The sequence below is a fragment of the Nycticebus coucang genome, chromosome 1, assembly GCF_027406575.1.
Source record: "Nycticebus coucang isolate mNycCou1 chromosome 1, mNycCou1.pri, whole genome shotgun sequence".
NCBI lineage: Eukaryota > Metazoa > Chordata > Mammalia > Primates > Lorisidae > Nycticebus > Nycticebus coucang.
In genome coordinates this window covers 79,829,665-79,849,828 of record NC_069780.1, presented here as the reverse complement: position 1 = coordinate 79,849,828, position 20,164 = coordinate 79,829,665, and the positions used below count along the sequence as shown (strand labels likewise).

Here is a 20,164-nt window from a genome sequence, read left to right as displayed (position 1 = left end):
GTTGTTTAGTAAGTTTAAATAAGAGTGTTAGTCATTTCTGAGTGGATAGAAGTTATCAAAATTATGAAGAGGACTTGGAAGTCACAACTGAAGATGTCAGAGTCACCTACCCAAGGAAACAGCTGTGGCAGTTTCTGTGGGGAGTAGAAAAGGTTAAGCCTTACTGGGTATGGCTAAAAGTTCTGGGTTCCAGACATAAAAAAGAAAGAAACAGGTAAATAAAGGGTTGGTACTTCAAGGAAAAGACATAAGAATTACATAAAACAAATCAGGAAGGAAGGCAAGTAACAATAATAAATGAAGGATCAGGGTTTGTTACTGTGAAAACTCAGATTTTTTTTGTGAACTACTAGAAGGCATAGCCACACTGATCCTAAAAATAAGTCACCTAAAAGTAGTAAACCTGAACAAGACAACGATCCTTGAAATTCTCTTTCATGAGAAGCTGCTTTAGACAAGGTACACAATGTTTGATATCCTCTTGAACAAACAAGCTGTGCTTCCATTAGAAGATGAATTAAGAGCAGGCCTAATGACTAATAGTAACCTCCTATCCTGTCTCCCACTGCTGTGTGTGCTTGTATTCACTAAGCATCATCTGATAATTAGTTAAAACCTTCAAACAGGTTAAAATGATCAATTTTGTAGCAGTAGATACAGTTAGCACTTCTGCAAGATGATGATAAATGAATCTGCAGACAGCATGAAAAGAGCTAACATGTCTCCCCAAATAATTTCAGAGAAAGACTGGCTCAGGGGGTTTTTCTGCCACCACCTGTCTTTTCTCTTTGAAAATCACCCTGAGTAATCAGCTGACCTAGGGCTACCATGTATCACCATCTAGGCTGTGCACTGCATATGTGCGAAAAAATGCTTCCTGGAGTTGTACAAAGCAGGGGCGTGTTTCTAAACTGAAGTTCAACTTTAGATTTACACTAACTGAACTGCTTACAATTCTTTTAATTACAAAGAATACCACTAAGGACTAGGACAGCTTAATTGCAATCAAACCATTCTCAAGTTAATTTTAAAGTACCAAATACATTCAATTTCTCTTAAACCCTTCCATCACACACTATTATCAGTTTTTGTAAAAGTTTCACTTGGTAAAATTCCCTAAATAAAATACAGGCTAAGACAGAAAAATATGAAGAAAGTATCTTAAGCAATCAAATGCTGTGTCTTTACAATATACTGTTTTATCTCCTCAAATATTTAAACTTCTATCTTTACATAAATATATACAAATTATTCAAACTAAAGTTTTTGGTTTAAAAGTAGGGCAAAAAAAGTCATTGGAGTATTTGAAAGTCAATTCAATGCATAGACTGTGTGCCACTTGCAAACTCTTCTATCCACAGTATCATTTTTCTACAACATAATGGTGGATTTCTTTATAGAACCAAGGTTCTTAGTACTAAATTAGTTCCTTTTCTTACTTCTCAGTTTCCTAAGCTTATATTTTATATCTTTTTTCTCTTTTTTTGAGACAGAGTCTCACTATGTTGTCCTAGGTAGAGTGCCATGGCGTCACAGCTCACAGCAACCTCAAACTCTTGAGTTTAAGCAATTCTCCTGCCTCAGTCTCCCAAGTAGCTGGGACTACAGGCCAGCTATTTTTGTTGTTGTTGTCGTTGTTGTTTAGCTGGCCTGGGCCAGGTTTGAACCCACCAGCCCGGGTGTATGTGGCCAGCACCCTAACCACTGAGCTACAGGCACTGAGCCATATATTTTATATCTTTATCCTTCTACCCTATCTACCTTCCTTAATTTTGAACTACTTATAATTTCAAAATTGTCATTGTTCAATGCTTTAACATTAAGATGTCTTAATGGAAATATTAAGGCAATATTTTCCCATTATGTAACAAATACAAAGTTCGAGCACTCAGAGCAGGATACTGTTTTAACCAGCTTTACTTTCTCATATACGTAGAGAATGGTTACCAGGCAACTGAAGTATAAAGTTTCTTTCATTAAATTTGTGGCATAAACTTACGCGTTTCTTCTATAACTTGTGGGTCACATTCTTTGTATTTTTCTACTTCTGTCTTTAGCTGTTCCCTTTGGTTCTGAAGTGAAGAAAGTTCTTTTGCTAGCATAGCTCGCTCCTCCTGCATTCAAGATAGTTTTGCATACAGTTAAGACAAACAAGCCCAGATGTTATAAGGGATTACATTTTATAAACACTTTCCTTTTAATTCTTTTTTTTTTTTTTTTTTAGAGACAGAGTCTCACTTTGTCACCCTTGGTAAAGTACCGTGGTGTCACAGCTCACAGCAACCTCCAACTCCTGAGCTTAGGCAATTCTCTTGCCTCGGCCTCCCAAGTAGCTGGGACCACAGGCGCCTGCCACATCACCCAGCTATTTTTTGTTGCAGTTTGGCCGGGGCCGGGTTTGAACCCACCACCCTCGGTATATGGGGCCAGCGCTCTACTCACTGAGCCACAGGCGCTGCCCTTTCTTTTTAATTCTTATAACTGATGTGGCTTTTTTCATTATTAAATATATACTTGACATATTCACAGTATAAGAACAAGTGAAATTCTCATGATTTTTTGAAATCAAGCATCTTTTATATATATTCAATAAGCAAATGGGAATTATTATGTCGAATGAGAATGTAATGCTCATAAATGAAAGGTCTGTTATACCTGGATGAACTCTAAGATGACTATGTCATCATCACCATTTTTTTTAGAGGAAAAAATTATACTACTTTTTGGGTAGTTTCACAACCCCAAAATGTATGCAAAACGACAACATTGATCATTATGCAATTATCTTTAAAAACATTCCAGACAATCTGTCAACTTTTTTTTTTTGAGATAGAGTCTGACTTTGTCGCCCTTGGTAGAGTGCTGTGCTGTCACAGCTCACAGCAACCTCCAACTCTTGGACTTAGGCAATTCTCTTACCTCAGCCTCCCAAGTAGCTAGGACTACAGGTGCCCGCCACAATGCCCAGCAATTTTTTTGTTGCAGTTTGGCCGGGGCTGGGTTCGAACGCGCCACCCTTGGTATATGGGGCCAGCGCCCTGCTCACTGAGCCACTGATTTAAAGATATCAGATGTGGCTCAGTGCCCCGTAGCTCAAGCGAGTAGGGCACCGGCCACATAACACGGAGGCTAAAGGGTTCAAGCCCAGCCTACGCCTGCTAAATAACAGCAACTGCAACAACAACAACAACATCAAAAATAGCTGGGTGTTGTGGAAGGCACCTGTAGTCCCAGATACTTGGAAGGCTAAGGCAAGAGAATTGCTTAAGCCCAAGAGTTTGAGGTTGCTGTGAGCTATGATGCCATAGCACTATATCGAGGGCAACAAAGTGAGACTTTGTCTCAAAAAATAAAATAAAATAAAAATAAAAAATAAAGACATCAGAAGTAACACAATTGTACCTTGAGGTCTCCTACCACTTTCCTTTAAGGTCAACTAGAATAAAGCTTTTATTTATTATTTTTTTTCTTTTTTTTTAGAGACAGAGTCTCACTTTGTTACCCTTGATAGAGTGCCGTGGCATCACAGCTGATAGCAACCTCCAGCTCTTGGGCTTAGGTGATCCTCTTGCCTTAGCCTCCTCAGTACCTGGGACTACAGGTACCTGCCACAAGGCCTGGCTATTTTTTTTTTTTTTTTGAGACAGAGCCTCAAGCTGTCGCCCTGGTTAGAATGCCATGGCATCATAGCTCACAGCAACCTCAAACTCCTGGGCTCAAGTGAGTCGCCTGTCTCCGCCTCCCAAGTAGCTGGGACTACAGGTGCCCGCCACAACGCCCGGCAATTTTTTGGTTGCAGCCATCATTGTTGTTTGGCAGGCCCGGGCTGGATTCGAACCCGTCAGCTCAGGTGTATGTGGCTGGCGCCTTAGCCACTTGAGCCACAGGCGCCAAGCCAAGGCCTGGCTATTTTTTTGCTGCAGTTTGGCTGGGGCTGGCGCCCTACTCACTGAGCCACAGGCACTGCCCTAAAGCTTTTATTTATTTGAAGACAGAGTCTCACTTTGTTGCCCCAGGCTAGACTGGCATAGCATCAGTCTAGCTTACAGCAATCGTAAACTCCTACGCTCAAGTGACCCCCCCTGCCTCAGCGCCCTGCTAAGGCACCTGTTCCACCACCCAGCTAATTTTCCTATTTTTAATAGAGACAGGGTCGTGTTCTTTCTCAGGCTGGTCCTGAACTGCTGAGCTCAAAAGATCCTCCCACTTGGGTCTCCCGGAATGCTAGGATTATAGGCGTTAAGACAATCATGCCTGGTAGAACAAAGCTTTTAAATACAGTATGATCCAATAAACACTATTTGAAATTTCTAGCTGTAGTTCTCATTAGCAGGTAGAAGTTATAGTGCTACAGGTATTCAATTCATATTTGTGAAAAAGGAAAAATAAATTCAAATAAAAATCAAGTGTTGGCAATGGTATAGAATTAAAGGATAAATTTATGGTATAGAATTAAAGGATAAATCTGAGACAAAATCAAGGTCAAGCTGTCTAAACAGGTCTGGTATAAGGTTGCTCGCTCCCTTGTATTTTTGTATTTGCATTTGGCAGATTGTGCCTTTCACTGTTCCCTTTTGTTTAAAACACAGAGAGTCCCTCCGCTGCTATGGGTTGAAGAGAAGAAGGCACATACAGAGCGGCAGGCACTCAGGCAGCTCCGTCCCACAGAGTCCTGTGAGGACAGAAAGCTCTAGGTCTGCACTCTCCACTGCCAAGAGCCACAGGCCACACGTGGTTGTAGAGTACATGAAATGTAGCTATTGTGACTGAGAAATAGAACTTAACTGCAGTTAATTTTTATTTAAATGTAAATAGTTAAAAAAAAGTAAGTAGCTGCATATGGTTAGTGTACATCTTGTTAGCCCAGTTCAGGAGAAATGTAAAAATACCTAGAGACTTTCTGACTCAGGCAGTCTGGCTCCAGGATTTATGCTTTTATGCTACTGCTGCAATGTGCAATAATAATGAGAACAACAACAATAAATCTAGCTCCACAATTAGTGGTCCCTACCAGGTCAAATGTTCATGTTCTTTGCTGTGATCCTCTTTTCTTCTGGTAGGAATGGCATCCTCCTATAGGAAGCTCTGTGTCCTTACTCCTCTACTTAGAATTGCCATTGTTAAAGAACGTACAGATACAAACTTACTGTCTCATGTCGACCAATTTTAGCTTTTTCAATGCTTTTCTGTAGATTTTCATGCTTTTGGCTTCCCTCAGACAACTAGAGAATGAAAAATAAAATGGCTTGTTAAGATAAACTGTCTTGACATGTAGTTTATAAAGACAAAATGAAACTTGTCTGTGCTGAAGGTTAATGTCACAAAACAATACTACACTGGGAATAAATTTCTCTGATTTGAAGAAAACCAATGACCATAAATCATTAGGATAAATTGAAAAAACAAAGTTTAAAAAAAATATGTATATACTTTTTGAGACACATTCTTGTTCCGTCACCCTGGGTAGAGTGCTGTGGCATCATCACAGCGCACAGCAATCTCAAACTTAGGCTCAAAAGATCCTCCTTGCCCTTGCCTCAGTAGCTGGGACTACAGGTGTCTACCACAGTGCTCAGCTAATTTTTCTATTTTTAGTAAAAATGGGATCTTACTTTTACTCAGGCTGGTCTCAAATTCCTGAGCTCAAGCAATCTGATCACCTTGGCCTCCCAGAGTGCAAGGATTACAGGCGTGAGCCATTGCACTTGGCCCTAAAAATTATTTTCTTCTTATTACATGCAGAAAAATGAATACCATGCCTTCAATCTTTTCTACATAGTCTTCATTTATCAGGCTCCCCACAACTACCCCAAATAGTTTGAAATCTATTATTTAGAAATTGAATTGGAAAATTAAAAAAAAAAATCTGTTTTATGTAAGTTCTCTCTTCTAATTTCATTTCATTTCTGACTAAAATCTTTTCAAAATACCTTAGACTATTTCTTGTAGACTTGTAGTATTTGTGACATGTTTACTGTCAACACTGAACGTATTACTTTTCATTCTTAACTACTTTATGAGAAATTGTATACTTTATATACTACACTCTTAGAGAAGAAAAAAAGTCTGTTGTCTATTGCTGATTTTAGGTATGTTTTAAATATTTAAAAAGTGATCAGTTTAAGCATTTATTCAGCTTATAAAGTAGGTAAGTTTTATGTGGAAATGGATTACATAGTACCAGCATAGAGAGACTGGTGATAGGAATATTCATTAGCACGTGGCTAGGCCCACACAAGAAAAATCTGGTTAATTTCAGAGCGCTGCTCCCCACTCTCAATTTTATTAACCTCGTCTGGGTCCATGACTAAATAAATAATCACAAGAAATTCCCAATACTAAATTCTCCACCGCATCTTCTGCTATAAACTAGTGAGAAATTTTGGACTTATTTGATTTAGGGCCTTCTTAAAATATATTCCATTTCTCCCTTATGCGAGTTATAAACATTTAGAAAATCATTAATAATTAGATAAATTTTGGTTGGCTGATTAAAAAATTGTTCACAGATGATCTAGTTATATATAGAGTAAATAATATTTAAATATCCTTTTTTGCTTAAAATTCAGAAATACTATCTTTAAAAAGTTGGCAGTTCTACCCTGGCTTTAGGAAATCTTTTACTTCTCAATATGCATAAATGGGAGCATTATAAGCTTTGCTTTAATAGTTCTCTAGTCACCAATTCTAATCCACAGCATGAACAAGATCTGTTCGTCATGGCAAACAGACATCACTACAACCCAGGTATACTTCTTCTTAAGAGTAATTATCTTCCTAAGTTAAAAAAAAAAAAAAGCTATAGGTTTAAGAGCCAAAGTAAACTTTAAGAGCCTACGTTTAGCAAGGAGATATAGTCTTTTATAACAAGGACTCCCACTTATAAAATAAAAGCATGTTTAAAAAGTTAATATTCTACCCTGAAGGCCCCACCTGAAATAATTTTAAAACGTACATAACATTTACATTCAGAAGTAGAGGATTTTCCAATTTTTTTTTTTTTTTTTTGTAGAGACAGAGTCTCACTTTATGGCCCTCGGTAGAGGGCCATGGCCTCACACAGCTCACAGCAACCTCCAACTCCTGGGCTTAAGCGATTCTCCTGCCTCAGCCTCCCGAGTAGCTGGGACTACAGGTGCCCGCCACAACGCCCAGCTATTTTTTGGTTTGCAGTTCAGCCGGGGCCGGGTTTGAACCCGCCACCCTCGGTATATGGGGCCGGCGCCCTACCAACTGAGCCACAGGCGCCGCCTGGATTTTCCAATTAAAACACGCACATATACATTAGCGTTAACATTTTTCCCATGGAAAATGTCTTAAAAATAACCAAATAGATATACAGAGGGTGCCAAAAAATGTATACACATTTTAAGGAAGGAGAAACCTGCATTAAGTGTATAATACTCAAATTGTATTTCATTTCTGCAATTACAAGAGGTGCCCAAAAACTTGTATTCATTTTTTAATCAGTATATTTTGAGTAATACAATTTTAATACCATTTTTCCCTTTCTTAAAATATGTGTGTGTGTGTGTATATATATATATATGTATGTATGCATGTATTTGACACCCTCTGGAAGTCAAAAAAATTAATAATTATATAAAATAAATCAATAAATGAAGGACATTTATCCTTAATTGTGTTAATGCAGTGTCTTTCAGATACTGTATGTCTGTAATTATTTACAACTTTAAAACATTTGAAAGCTCATTCGCAAATTCCTTAATTCTGAAAATAATTTTATATATATATATTTTTTTTGGCTTTTGGCCGGGGCTGGGTTTGAACCCGCCACCTCCGGCATATGGGACCGGCGCCCTACCCCTTGAGCCACAGGCGCCACCCAATTTTATATATTTTTATAAACATTTATATAGCCAAATTCATAATTTGTTATTTTAAGTATCTTTGTAACGGACAGAGGCACAATCTAAATGATGCCATCAAAGGAAAAGCTTCTGCATAGCCGGGCGTTGTGGCGGGCGCCTGTAGTCCCAGCTACTCAGGAGGCTGAGGCAAGAGAATCGCTTAAGCCCAGGAGTTGGAGGTTGCTGTGAGCTGTGTGAGGCCACGGCACTCTACCGAGGGCCATAAAGTGAGACTCTGTCTCTAAAAAAAAAAAAAAGGAAAAGCTTCTGCTAATTATCCCAAGTACTGAAAGAATCTGGTTCACCTCAGTAGTGACGGACTCTTGGCTCCATTGCTTAGTTTTTCACATCTCAACCACTGGGAACTATGAAAGCAGCTCCTGTGCACATGCCCTGGCTCTCAGTCTTTTATCTACACAACTGCTAGAAGCACTATTGCTACAGTTCCTAACAGGCCCCTGGAATTAAACCAAACCAGGCCTCAAGTGATAAGAGCTAAGAATTTTAGCCAATGTATACATATCATTTGAATTAGTAGTTTTCACATTTTAGCATATATCAGAATAACCCAAAGGGCTGGTTAAAGCAGTTGTTGCTAGGCCTCACCTCCAGAGTCTCTGAATAGTAGGTTTGAGTGAGGCCCAGTTAGAAATTTGCATTTCTAACTCTATCTATCTATCTATCTATCTATCTATCTATCTATCTATCTATCTATCTATCTATCTATCTATCTATCTATCTACCGGACAGAGTCTCACTCTGTCACTTTGGGTAGAGTATAGCCCTGGGTAGAGTGCCATGGTGTCATTGCAGTATGGGTATGACCATGCCTCATCATAGCAAGCTCAAAATCTTGAGCTAAAGCAATCCTATTGCCTCAGCCTCCCAAGTACCTGGGACTACAGACATCCACCACAATGCCTGGCTATTTCTAGAGATGGGGTCTCAGGCTGCTCTTGAACTCCTAAGCTCAAGCAATCTATCCACCTCTAGCCTGTGCTAGGATTACAGACTGTGAGCCTTCTGGCCTGGAATTTGCATTTCTAACATTTCCCAGGTGATGCTGATACTGCTGATTAAGAGTCACCATACTTTTGAGAATTATTGACCTAAACAAAAACCTGTTTTTTTTTTGTTTTTGTAGAGACAGAGTCTCACTTTATCACCCTCGGTAGAGTGCCATGGCATCACACAGCTCACAGCAACCTCCAACTCCTGGGCTTAAGTGATTCTCCTGCCTCAGCCTCCTGAGTAGCTGGGACTATAGGCGCCCGCCACAACGCCCAGCTATTTTTTGGTTTGCAGTTCAGCCGGGGCCGGGTTTGAACCCGCCACCCTCGGTATATGGGGCCGGCGCCCTACCGACTGAGCCACAGGTGCCGCCCTGTTTTTGTTTTTCTTGAAGACAAAGCTTACTTTGTTGCCCTCAGTAGAGTGCTGTGACATCACAGTTCACAGCAACCTCAAACTCTTGGGCTTAAGTGATTCTCTTGCCTCAGCCTCCCAAGTAGGTGGGACTACAGGTACCCGCCACAACGCCCGGTTATTTTGTTGTTGTTGTTGTTGTAGTTATTGTTGCCAGGTTTGAACCCACCAGCCTGATGTGGCCGGTGCCCTAACCATTGAGCTACAGGCGTCGACTCCAAAAACCTGTTTTCTTGCGGTAACAAACCCAACTAAAATACACCGGCTATTAATATATGGAAAAATATTATCTTGAAAATAATATAAAAAATAATATCTTTGCTATTTCATATGCAAAAATAAAAAATATATAAAAAAATATGATAGCCTGAACTAAAAACAAAGTATCTTAATATTTGGCTTTAAAAGAAATACAAAAGTCCACATTTACAAAAATAGAAAAAGGGGTGATAACTATAAATTTAAAAAATGTATTTACCATAGGATTCCTTTACAGACCAAATTCTTCTGGCATATTTCTATAACATAAAACCAGAACCAATTATACACTATACCAAATCTATTTCTGAATTACACTAAAGCAAATAATAATTTTTTAAAACCCTGCGGCGCCCGTAGCTCAGTGGATAGGGCATCGGCCACATATGCTGAGGCTGGCGAGTTGGAACCTGGCCTGGCCAGCTAAAACAACAGTGACAATTGCAATAACAACAACAAAAAATAGTCGGGGATTTTGGTGGGTGCGTGTAGTCCCAGCTACTTGGGAGGCAGAGGCAAGAGAATTGTTTAAGCCCAAGAGTTTGAGGTTGTTGTGAGCTGTGACACCATGGTACTCTGTACACCATGGTACTCTACCCAAGACGACAGCTTGGGACTCTGTCTCAAAAAATAAATAAATAAATAAATGAATAATAATTTTTTTAAAACCCAGCAAATGCAACAATAAAAACTACTCACTCTGTTGCCCTGGGTGGAGTTGCAGTAGGATCAGGATAGCTCACAGTGACCTCAAACTCTTCGGTTCAGGCAATTTTCCTGCCTCAGCGTCCTGAGTAGCTGAACTGGGACTACGTGTGCCTACCACAATGCCTGGCTATTTTTTCTATTTTTTAGAGACAGGGTCTTGCTCTTGCTTAGACTAGTCTCGGACTTCTGAGATCAAGGGATCCACCCACCTCAGCCTCCCAGGATTACAGGTGTGAGCCACGGTGCCTAGTTGATAAAAACTACTTATAATTGCAAACATAGGATTTCATCTTTAGATTTGAGGATATGACACAATGCCTCTCTTTAAATGTATTCCAGGGCACCTATACAGAGACACAGGGTTCAGAAACACAATGCCAATGTTTCCCAGAGGGCCAGTTCACTGCCTGGAGGAATTGCCTACTCCTAAGAAACAGAAAGTCTGATTCCAGTTGGCTGCATTAGACACCTGATTTGCTCTTTTTTTTTTTTTTAGAAATAAAGTTCAAAACATTAGGGAAGAATATAGAGGTTTTAAAGGTAGGAAAGATCGTCAAGAAACAGGGATTGGGGAAGAGGTAATATGAAGAGCAACCAGCTCAGTCAGTTGCTTTTTCAAAATTCATGTACTACTATGGAAAAATCAGTTCTATGGCTTTTGTATGCGCTTAAAAAAGAAAAGAAACCGGGCGGCGCCTGTGGCTCAGTCGGGAAGGCGCCGGCCCCATATACCGAGGGTGATGGGTTCAAACCCGGCCCCGGCCGAACTGCAACCAAAAGATAGCCGGGCGTTGTGGCGGGTGCCTGTAGTCCCAGCTACTCGGGAGGCTGAGGCAAGAGAATCGCTTAAGCCCAGGAGTTGGAGGTTGCTGTGAGCTGTGTGAGGCCATGGCACTCTACCGAGGGCCATAAAGTGAGACTCTGTCTCTACAAAAAAAAAAAAAAAGAAAAAAAAGAAAAGAAACCAAAGCCAGTATCATTTACTTATATTTTTTGAGACAGAGTTTCACTTTGCCACCCTCGGCAGAGTGCTGTGCTGTCATAGCTCACAGTAACCTCAAACTCTTAGGTTTAAGCCATTCTCTTGCCTTAGTCTCCCAAGTAACTGGAGCGACAGGCCCTCATCAGGACGCCTGCCACTACGCCCAGCTACTTTTAGAGAGATGGGGTCTCACTTTTGCTTAGTCTGGTCTTAAACTTGTGAGCTCAGGCAATCCACCTACCTCAGCCTCCCAGAGTGCTGGGATTACAGCCTCATATCATTTACTTTAAAATAATTTTTAACGACACTGAAACATTCTCCAACATTGAAAACGAAATTTCAACATACTAAAAGCCAATCTATGACCAAAACCAAACACTACTGCAAGAAAATGTGCAAAATTTAAGCAATGGTTATCTCTGTTGTGCAACATACTTTTTCCTATGTAACAAACATACATGACTATTTAAAAAATTCTTTTCCTTTTTAAAAGTAATAATATGAATATATTCTCAAAAAATTAAAATATGAGCACATTCTTGTTCTAAAAGACTCAAACAGGCCTGTAATCCCAGTGTTTTGAGCAGGAGGAATGCTGGAGCCCAGGAGATCTAGGCTGCAGTGAGCTAACAGCACATGCAACAGGAGGCTTTGTCTAAAATAAATAAATAAAATAAAAGATAATGTGTCATCTTCTAGTCTTATTTCCTTGCTTTATTTTCAGATAGAGATCAGAGATAAAATTTCAAAAGGAATTTTTTAATCCTTTTATCCTTTATTCTTATTCCCTCTTTTATGTAAAGTCCTGCAACTTGCTATTTTCAGAGAAATTTCCTTATCTGCATATATAGATAGGTCTACTTTATTCTTAAAAACAAAGTACTTTATTTTTAGAGCAGTTTTAGGTTCACAGCAAAACTGAAGGTATAGAGATTCCCCATATAAGCCTTAACCCTGTGTATCTCCCACATACACAGCTTCCCATTCTATCAAAATACACTAGATGTGCTTGGCGCCCATAGCTCAGTGGTTAGGGCGCTGGCCACATACACCAGGGCTCGTGGGTTCAAACCCAGCCTGGGCCTGCTAAACAATGACAACTACAACAACAACAACAACAAAACCCCCAAAAAACAAAAATACACTAGATGGTATATTTGTTACAATCAATTAACCTACATTGACTTCATTATCATCCAAAGGTCACAGGTTACATTATGGTTTACTTTTGGTGTACTTTCTATGGGTTTGACAAATATACCCACCATAATAGTACCACATAGAGTAGTTTTGCTGCCTAAAAATCCTCTATGCTCTACTTATTCATCCTTCCCTCTCTACTAACCCCTGGCAACTACTGATCCTTTTGCTGTCTCCATAGTTTTGTATTTTCCAGAAGGTCATATAGTTGGAATCATATAGTACATGTTCTTTTCAGATTGGTTTCTTTTACTTATTAATATATCCCATCGTATAGATACACCACAGTTTGTTTACTCATTGAGCTAGTGAAGAATATCTTGGTTGCTTCCATGTTTTGGCAATCATGACATAAGCTGCTCTAAACATTTGTGTATAGGCTTTGTGTAGACCTAAGTTTTCAACTCATTTGGGTCACATGGTAGAGGTATCTTAAGAAGTTTCTTAGAAATTGCTGGGGCGGCACCTGTGGCTCAGTGGGTAGGGCGCCGGCCCCATATACCGAGGGTGGCGGGTTCAAGCCCGGCCCCGGCCAAACTGCAACCAAAAAATAGCCGGGCGTTGTGGTGGACGCCTGTAGTCCCAGCTGCTCGGGAGGCTGAGGCAAGAGAATCGCTTAAGCCCAGGAGTTGGAGGTTGCTGTGAGCTGTGTGAGGCCACGGCACTCTACTGAGGGCCATAAAGTAAGACTCTGTCTCTACAAAAAAAAAAAAAAAAAAAAAGAAATTGCTAAAGTGTCTTCCTAAGTGCTTGTACTATTATTTTGTACTCCCAAGAGCAATGACCAGAGAGTTCTTTGCTTCACATCTTGTCAGCATTTGGTGTCCATTTTTAATGCCTATGTGCTATTATTCCACTCCTGTGTTAAGCTATTTGTGTCCTGTTTTTCACTATTATGATGTTGCAAAACTCTCATCATTTGATGTGTATCTCTCTGCACACACATAAGGTTAGAAGTAGAATTGCTGGATCAAAGGATATGAACATTTAACTTTTTTTAGTTTTTTTATTGTGAAAAATATGTATAACAAAAGTTAGCATTATAATATGTATAAATCAGTGGCATTAAGTGCATTCAAATAGTTGTGCAACCATCACCATTAATCATTTCCAGAACTTTTTCATCATTCCAAACAGAAACTCTGTACCCTTTAAACAACAGCTTCTCATTCCCCCTTCCCTGCAGCCCTGGGTAACCACTATTCTACTTTGTGTCTCTATGACGTCGACTATTCCAAATATCTCATATAAGTAGCATCACACATTTTCTTTTTGGGCTGGCTTATTTCACTTAAGGTTCTTCAAGGTTCATCCATGTTTTAGCATGTATCAAAATTTGATTCCTTTATTTATTTTTTTGAGACAGAGTTTCACTTGTTGCCCTTGGTAGAGTCTTGTGGCGTCATAGCTCACAGCAACCTCCAACTCTTGGGCTCAAGCGATTCTCTTGCTTCAGCCTCCCAAGTAGCTGGAACTACAGGTGTCTGCCACAATGCCCAGCTATTTTAGAGATGGGGTCTCGCTCTTTCTCAGGCTGGTCTCGAACCTGTGAGCTCAGGCAATTCACCTGCCTTGGCCTCCCAGAGTGCTAGGCTTCCAAGTGTGAGCCACCGTGCCTGGCCAAAATCTGATTCCTTTTTAAGGCCGAATAACATTCCATTACATGTATATGCCATATTTTATTAATCTATTCATCTGTCAATGGACATTTGGATTGTTTACCCTCTTTTAATAAGGTTATGAACACTGATGTACAAGTACTTGTTTGAGTCCTTACTTTCAATTCTTTAGGTATATAACTCAAAGTGGGATTACTGGATCATATGGTAATTCTACGTTTACTTTTTTGAAAAGTAACATACTGTTTTCCACATAGGTGTTAACAATTTACATTTCTACCAACAATGCACAAGAGTTCTAATTTCTCTATAACCTTGCCAACATTTTCTTTTTGTTCTCTTTTTCTTTGTAAAAATATCTGTTCCAATGGATGTGGAGTAAATGTTCAACTTTTAATTTCATCATTTTGCCTTTCATTAATAGCATGCAGACTTACTCCCTGCAGATTTCTCAGAACTAGATACTGCTAATAACTTAAAAGAATGATAATCTGATGGCCAAAAAATGACATTCCATTACTGTTTTCATTTGTATGTCTTAATTTTTGAGATTTAGCATCTTTTCATATCTATTAATCATGTATATTTCTTCAATGACTTAATAATATCCTTTGACCATTGTTTTATGAAATTATTTCCTTTTCCTTAGGAACTGTTTATATATAGTAGATGGCAATAATTTGCTATAAATGCTTATTTTTAATGCTATTTTTCAATGTATAAGTTATAATTTTTTTTCCTTTTTTAAATTTCAGATTATTTTGGGGGTACATGTTTTTGTTACATAGTTAGCTTTTGTATGGTTTAAGTCAGAATTATAGGTGAAGTTCTAATTTCTTTCTTTCTTTTTTGAGACAGAGTCTCCTTATGTCACCCTTAGTAAAGAGTCAGGGGGTCACAACTCACAGCAACCTCAAACTCTTGGGCTTAAGTGATTCTCTTGCCTCAGCCTCCCAAGTACCTGGGACTACAGGCACCCGCCACAATGCCCGGCTACTTTTTGGTTGCAGTTGTCATTGTTGTTTAGCAGGCCCGGGCTGGGTTTGAACCCACCAGCCTTGGTGTACGTAGCTGGCACCTTACTCACTGAGCTACAGGCACCGAGCCAAGTTCTGATTTCTTATGCAAACACATCAATCTTTTCTTTTATGGCTTCTAGGTTCTGTGTCTTGCTTAGAAAAGCTTCTTTTACCCTTCTATTGAACAAATTCTTTCTCTTGCTTGTAGAGTACTTTTGCTGTTTAAAAGACGTGTAGCTTATTTTGGAGATAGTGTAAGAGAGAGCTTTAACTTCAATTTACTGGAACAGATACCCAGTTATACCTACAATCAACTGAATAGTCCTTTTTCCACTAAATCAATAAGGATGTATAGCATCTTTATCATAAAGTAAGCAAATATATGAAGCCTGTTTATGGCTTCCCTAACCTCCTCCACACTTACCTAATTCCATACCAAGTTTCAATTACTATAGTATCACCATTGTCTTAATTTCTGATACGTAAAATCCCATCTCACTGTTCCTCCTTTTTAATACTTCCTTGGTCCTTTTGTGCAGTTTCTCTACCACGTGAAGAATCATTTATAAAGGGTGGCACCTGTGGCTCAGTGAGTATAGGGCACTGGCCCCATATACCAAGGGTGGTGGTTCAAACACAGCCCTGGCCAAACTGCAACAAAAAAATAGCCGGGCGTTGTGGTGGGCGCCTGTAGTCCCAGCTACTCGGGAGGCTGAGGCAAGAGAATCACCTAAGTCCAAGAGCTGTAGGTTGCTGTGAGCTGTGATGTCACAGCACTCTGCTAAGGGCGACAAAAATGAGACCTATCTCTAAAAAAAAAAAAGAATCATTTATAAAAACCTAGGGGGATTTTGGTTACCATTACATCAGCTACATAGATTTTTTTTTTTTTTTGAGACACAGCCTCAAGCTGTCACCCTGGGTAGAGTGCTGTGGCATCACAGCGCACAGCAACTTCCAACTCCTGGGCTCAAGCAATTCTCCTACCTCCGCCTCCCAAGTAGCTGGGACTACAGGCGCCCGCCACAACGCCCGGCTATTTTTTTGGTTGCAGCCGTCATTGTTGTTTGGCGGGCCCAGGCTGGTTTCGAACCCGCCAGCTCAGGTGTATGTGGCTGGCGCCTTAGCTGCTTGAGCCACAAGTGCTGAACCAGCTATATAGATATTAACTGACTTTTATAACTGAATTTTTCATTCATGAGTATGTTCTTCTATTAACTTAGGAGTTCTTTCATGTCCTTCAGTAGGATTTTATAGTTTTCTTTACATATGTCTTGCCGATTTCTTTTTTCTTTTGAGACAGAATCTCTTTTTTTTTGAGGTAGAGTGTCACTATGTCGCCTTAGGTAGAGTGCTGTGACATTACAGCTCACAGCAACCTCCAACTCTTGGGCTTAAGAGATTCTCTTGCCTCTGCCTTCCAAGTAGCTGGGACTACAGGCGACTGCCACAACACCCGGCTATTTTGTTGTTGTTGTTCCAGTTATTGTTGTTTAGCTGGCCCAGGCAGGGTTCGAACCTGCCAGCCTCAGTGTATGTGGCTGGCATCATAACCACTGTGCTATGGGTGCCGAGCCTTGTGACAGAATCTTACTTTGTTGCTCTGAGTAGAGTTCTGAGGGGTCACCCTAGCTCACGGCAACCTTAGACTCCTGGGCTCAAGCAATCCTCTTGTCTCAGCCTCCTGAGTAGCTGGGACTATAGGCATCTGCCACGATGCCTGGATAGTTTTTCTATTTTTAGTAGCTATGGGAGTCTCGCTCTTGCTCAGCCTGGTCTCAAACTCCTGAGCTCAAGCAATCCACCTGCCTAAGCCTCTCAGGGTGCTAGGATTATAAGCATGAGTCACCGCACCTGGTCTCTTGCACATTTCTTGTTAGGGTTTAATACTATTTTTGGTGCTTCTGAGAGATAGATCGGCGATGTTCCCCAGGAGTAAGTCTATCGCTGTATGAAATGCCCTTTGCCACGGTAGTTGATTTCAAGTATTATTGAATCAGAATAAAGTCTAAAGTCTTTTGTTTAATGGTTCTGGGAACCATTAGCAGGCCTGGGCTGGGTTTGAACCCATCAGCCTCAGTGCATGTGGCTGGCGCCCTAGCCACTGAGCTACAGGCAACTGAGTCACAATAGATAAAGCTTTAACGATAATCTTTCTTTCATATACTGCTAGCCAGTTATAAAAGCTGTGAAAAAATTTAGGAGACGTCAAATCTAAAACATTCTTATCTTTCTACTTTGGGTACAGAACTAAGTTTCCAAGAATAAGAGTGGATGGAATCAAGTAATACATGCCAGAAAAGCTTTGTTAAATAAGCATTTATGAGGTACCCATTACATACACAGTTATAGTATTAGTGACTCAAAACTTTACACTAAATTAATGTAATTGAGTAAAAATAACTCAGAGCAGTGTTTTGCATGTAATAAGCACTGGATGTTTATTAAATACCTTCCTCTTAGGAACTGGGCTATACAGCAGGGGGAGTGGTGGTTGGGCAAGACGACCACCATTTCAGCTCCCCATTACTTGTATCTCCGCCTGAGCTCTGCCTTCTGTCAGATCAGTCTCCCTCAGCCCCTTGTGGAAAAATTGAATTCCATTAAACCTGTCTCTGGTGCCGAAAAAATTGGAGACCACCGCTCTAAGACACTACTCATTAAAAGAAAACACTGTGTAATTGGTGGGACCACACCTATGGTGCATTTTACAAGGGTACATGTTAAATCTATTAAGTGCAGAATATAAATGTCTAAACATAGTAACTAAGAAAATGAGGTGAAGGCTATGTTAACCAGTTTGATGAAAGTATTTCAAATTGTATGTAAAACCAGAATATTGTACCCCATAATTGCATTAATGTACACAGCTATGATTTAATAAAAAAAAGGAAAAAGAAAACACTGTGTGATGCTAGTAAAAATATAGCATGCAGGGGTGGCACCTGTAGCTCAGTGGGGAGGGTGCGGGTCACACACACCAAGGCTGGTGGGTTAGAACCCAGCTCAGGCCAGCTAAAACAACAATGACAACTGCAACAACAACAAAAAAATAGCCAGGCATTGTGGCGGGTGCTGGTAGTCCTAGCTACTTAGGAGGCTGAGGCAAAAGAATCGCTTAAGCCCAAGAGATTGAGGTTGCTGTGAGCTGTGACACCATGTCATTCACCCAAGGCGACAGCTTGACACTCTGTCTCAAAAGAAAAAAAAAAAATATGTATATATATAGCATGTAGGCAGTCCCTGAGTTATAAATATCCAAATTACATACAACTTGCACTTATGAACGGGGGGGGTGGGGTATTACAATAACTCCCCGAGTTACAAACACCCAGTTGATGTATGACTTGCACTTATGAATGGAGGCTATTACAGGTAATAAGTGAATGTACCTGTTCCAACTTATATACAAATTAAACTTAAGAATACAGAACCTATCTTATTCTAACCCAGGGACTACCTGTATTAATATTGCACTTACCAGAAGATCAAATTTCTGGCAATCCAATCCTAGAAACAAGAAAAGTACTTTATAAGTCCTAAATAATGAACATAGAAAAAGTGCACCTAAGCTCAGGAACTCAGAAACAGTCTGAGCAAGAGTGACACCTCGTCTTTAAAAACAGCCAGGAGGGCGGCGCCTGTGGCTCAGTGAGTAGGGCGCCGGCCCCATATGCAGAGGGTGGCGGGTTCAAACCCAGCCCCGGCCAAACTGCAACCAAAAAATAGCCGGGCGTTGTGGCGGGCGCCTGTAGTCCCAGCTGCTCCAGAGGCTGAGGCAAGAGAATCGCGTAAGCCCAGGAGTTAGAGGTTGCTGTGAGCCGTGTGAGGCCACCGCACTCTACCGAGGGCGCTACAGTGAGACTCTGTCTCTACAAAAAAAAAAAAAAAAAAAACAGCCAGGAGTTGTGATGGGCACCTACAGTCCCCTCCCACTAGTTGGTAGGCTGAGGCAAGAGGATCACTTGAGCCCAAAAGTTTGAGGTTGCTGTGAGCTATGATGTCACAGCTCTCCACTGAGGGTGACAAAGTGAGACTCTGTCTCAAAAAAAAAGAAGATGGAAAAAGTGTAAAAATCTCATTAAGAAAGTAACATAACTTTCCATGGTATACATGTACCACAATTTGCTAGTCCATTCATGGGTCCATGGGCACTTGGGCTTCTTCCATGACTTAGCAATTATGAATTGGGCTGCAATAAACATTCTGGTACAGAAAAAAAAAAAAAAGAAAGTAACATAACAGGAAAATGAAGCCACTTAATAAGTGCAGGCTGAGACACACACACAAAATAATACCTGCAGAAGATGAAGTCATAACCAAGAATTACAACAGAAGGAAGCTTTGAAGGAAGCAGTCAGTTCACAACTGCCAGTTTTTTGCTCACAACAAACAACAGATTAGTTGTCCCTCAACTAGATATATTAGATATAAGTTTATTAAGATTAAGGTAATAAAAGTAGAAGTAGAAACTAAAAAAGAAAATTCCATAAAGAAAAAGCAGGCTGGGCGGCGCCTGTGGCTCAGTCGGTAGGGCGCCGGCCCCATATACTGAGGGTGGCGGGTTCAAACCCGGCCCCGGCCAAACTGCAACCAAAAAATAGCCGGGTGTTGTGGTGGGTGCCTGTAGTCCCAGCTACTCGGGAGGCTGAGGCAGGAGAATCGCCTAGGCCCAGGAGTTGGAGGTTGCTGTGAGCAGTGTGAGGCCATGGCACTCTACCGAGGGCCATAAAGTGAGACTCTATCTTTACAAAAAAAAAAAAAAAAAGAAAAGAAAAAGCAGGCTGATTTTAAAATGAACTAATTTTAACTTCTAGGAAGAGATAAAAAATATTGAATAGCATTTAAGAGATATGGAAGGTCCAACAGAAGCCTAACAGTTTCAGGACAATGAACTTCAAAGTTGTGACTATGGTCAGACAAAACCTTATACAGAATCTGTTTAGACATCATTCAGATATTTTAAGAGTCAAAGACATAAAATTCAACTGATGCAGCAAAGGAAATTAGACATAAACTTACAAGGTTTAAAAACTCTTCAGATAGGGCAGTGCCTGTGGCTCAAAGGAGCAAGGTGCTGGC

The 20,164-nt window shown here is 40.3% G+C and overlaps 1 protein-coding gene across 1 annotated transcript in view; it reads right to left on the bottom strand.

Annotated features, from left to right (window-relative positions):
* The window catches only part of MND1 (meiotic nuclear divisions 1), a 94,455-nt gene that overhangs the window by 32,118 nt on the left and 42,173 nt on the right, over window positions 1–20,164 (bottom strand). Inside the window, exons 5-6 of the mRNA XM_053595559.1 lie at window positions 5,148–5,222; window positions 2,000–2,114 (exon numbers count right to left, since the gene is read on the bottom strand). Of these exons, the coding sequence (XP_053451534.1) occupies window positions 2,000–2,114; window positions 5,148–5,222 (190 nt within the window). The remainder of the gene's footprint in view (window positions 1–1,999; window positions 2,115–5,147; window positions 5,223–20,164) is intronic.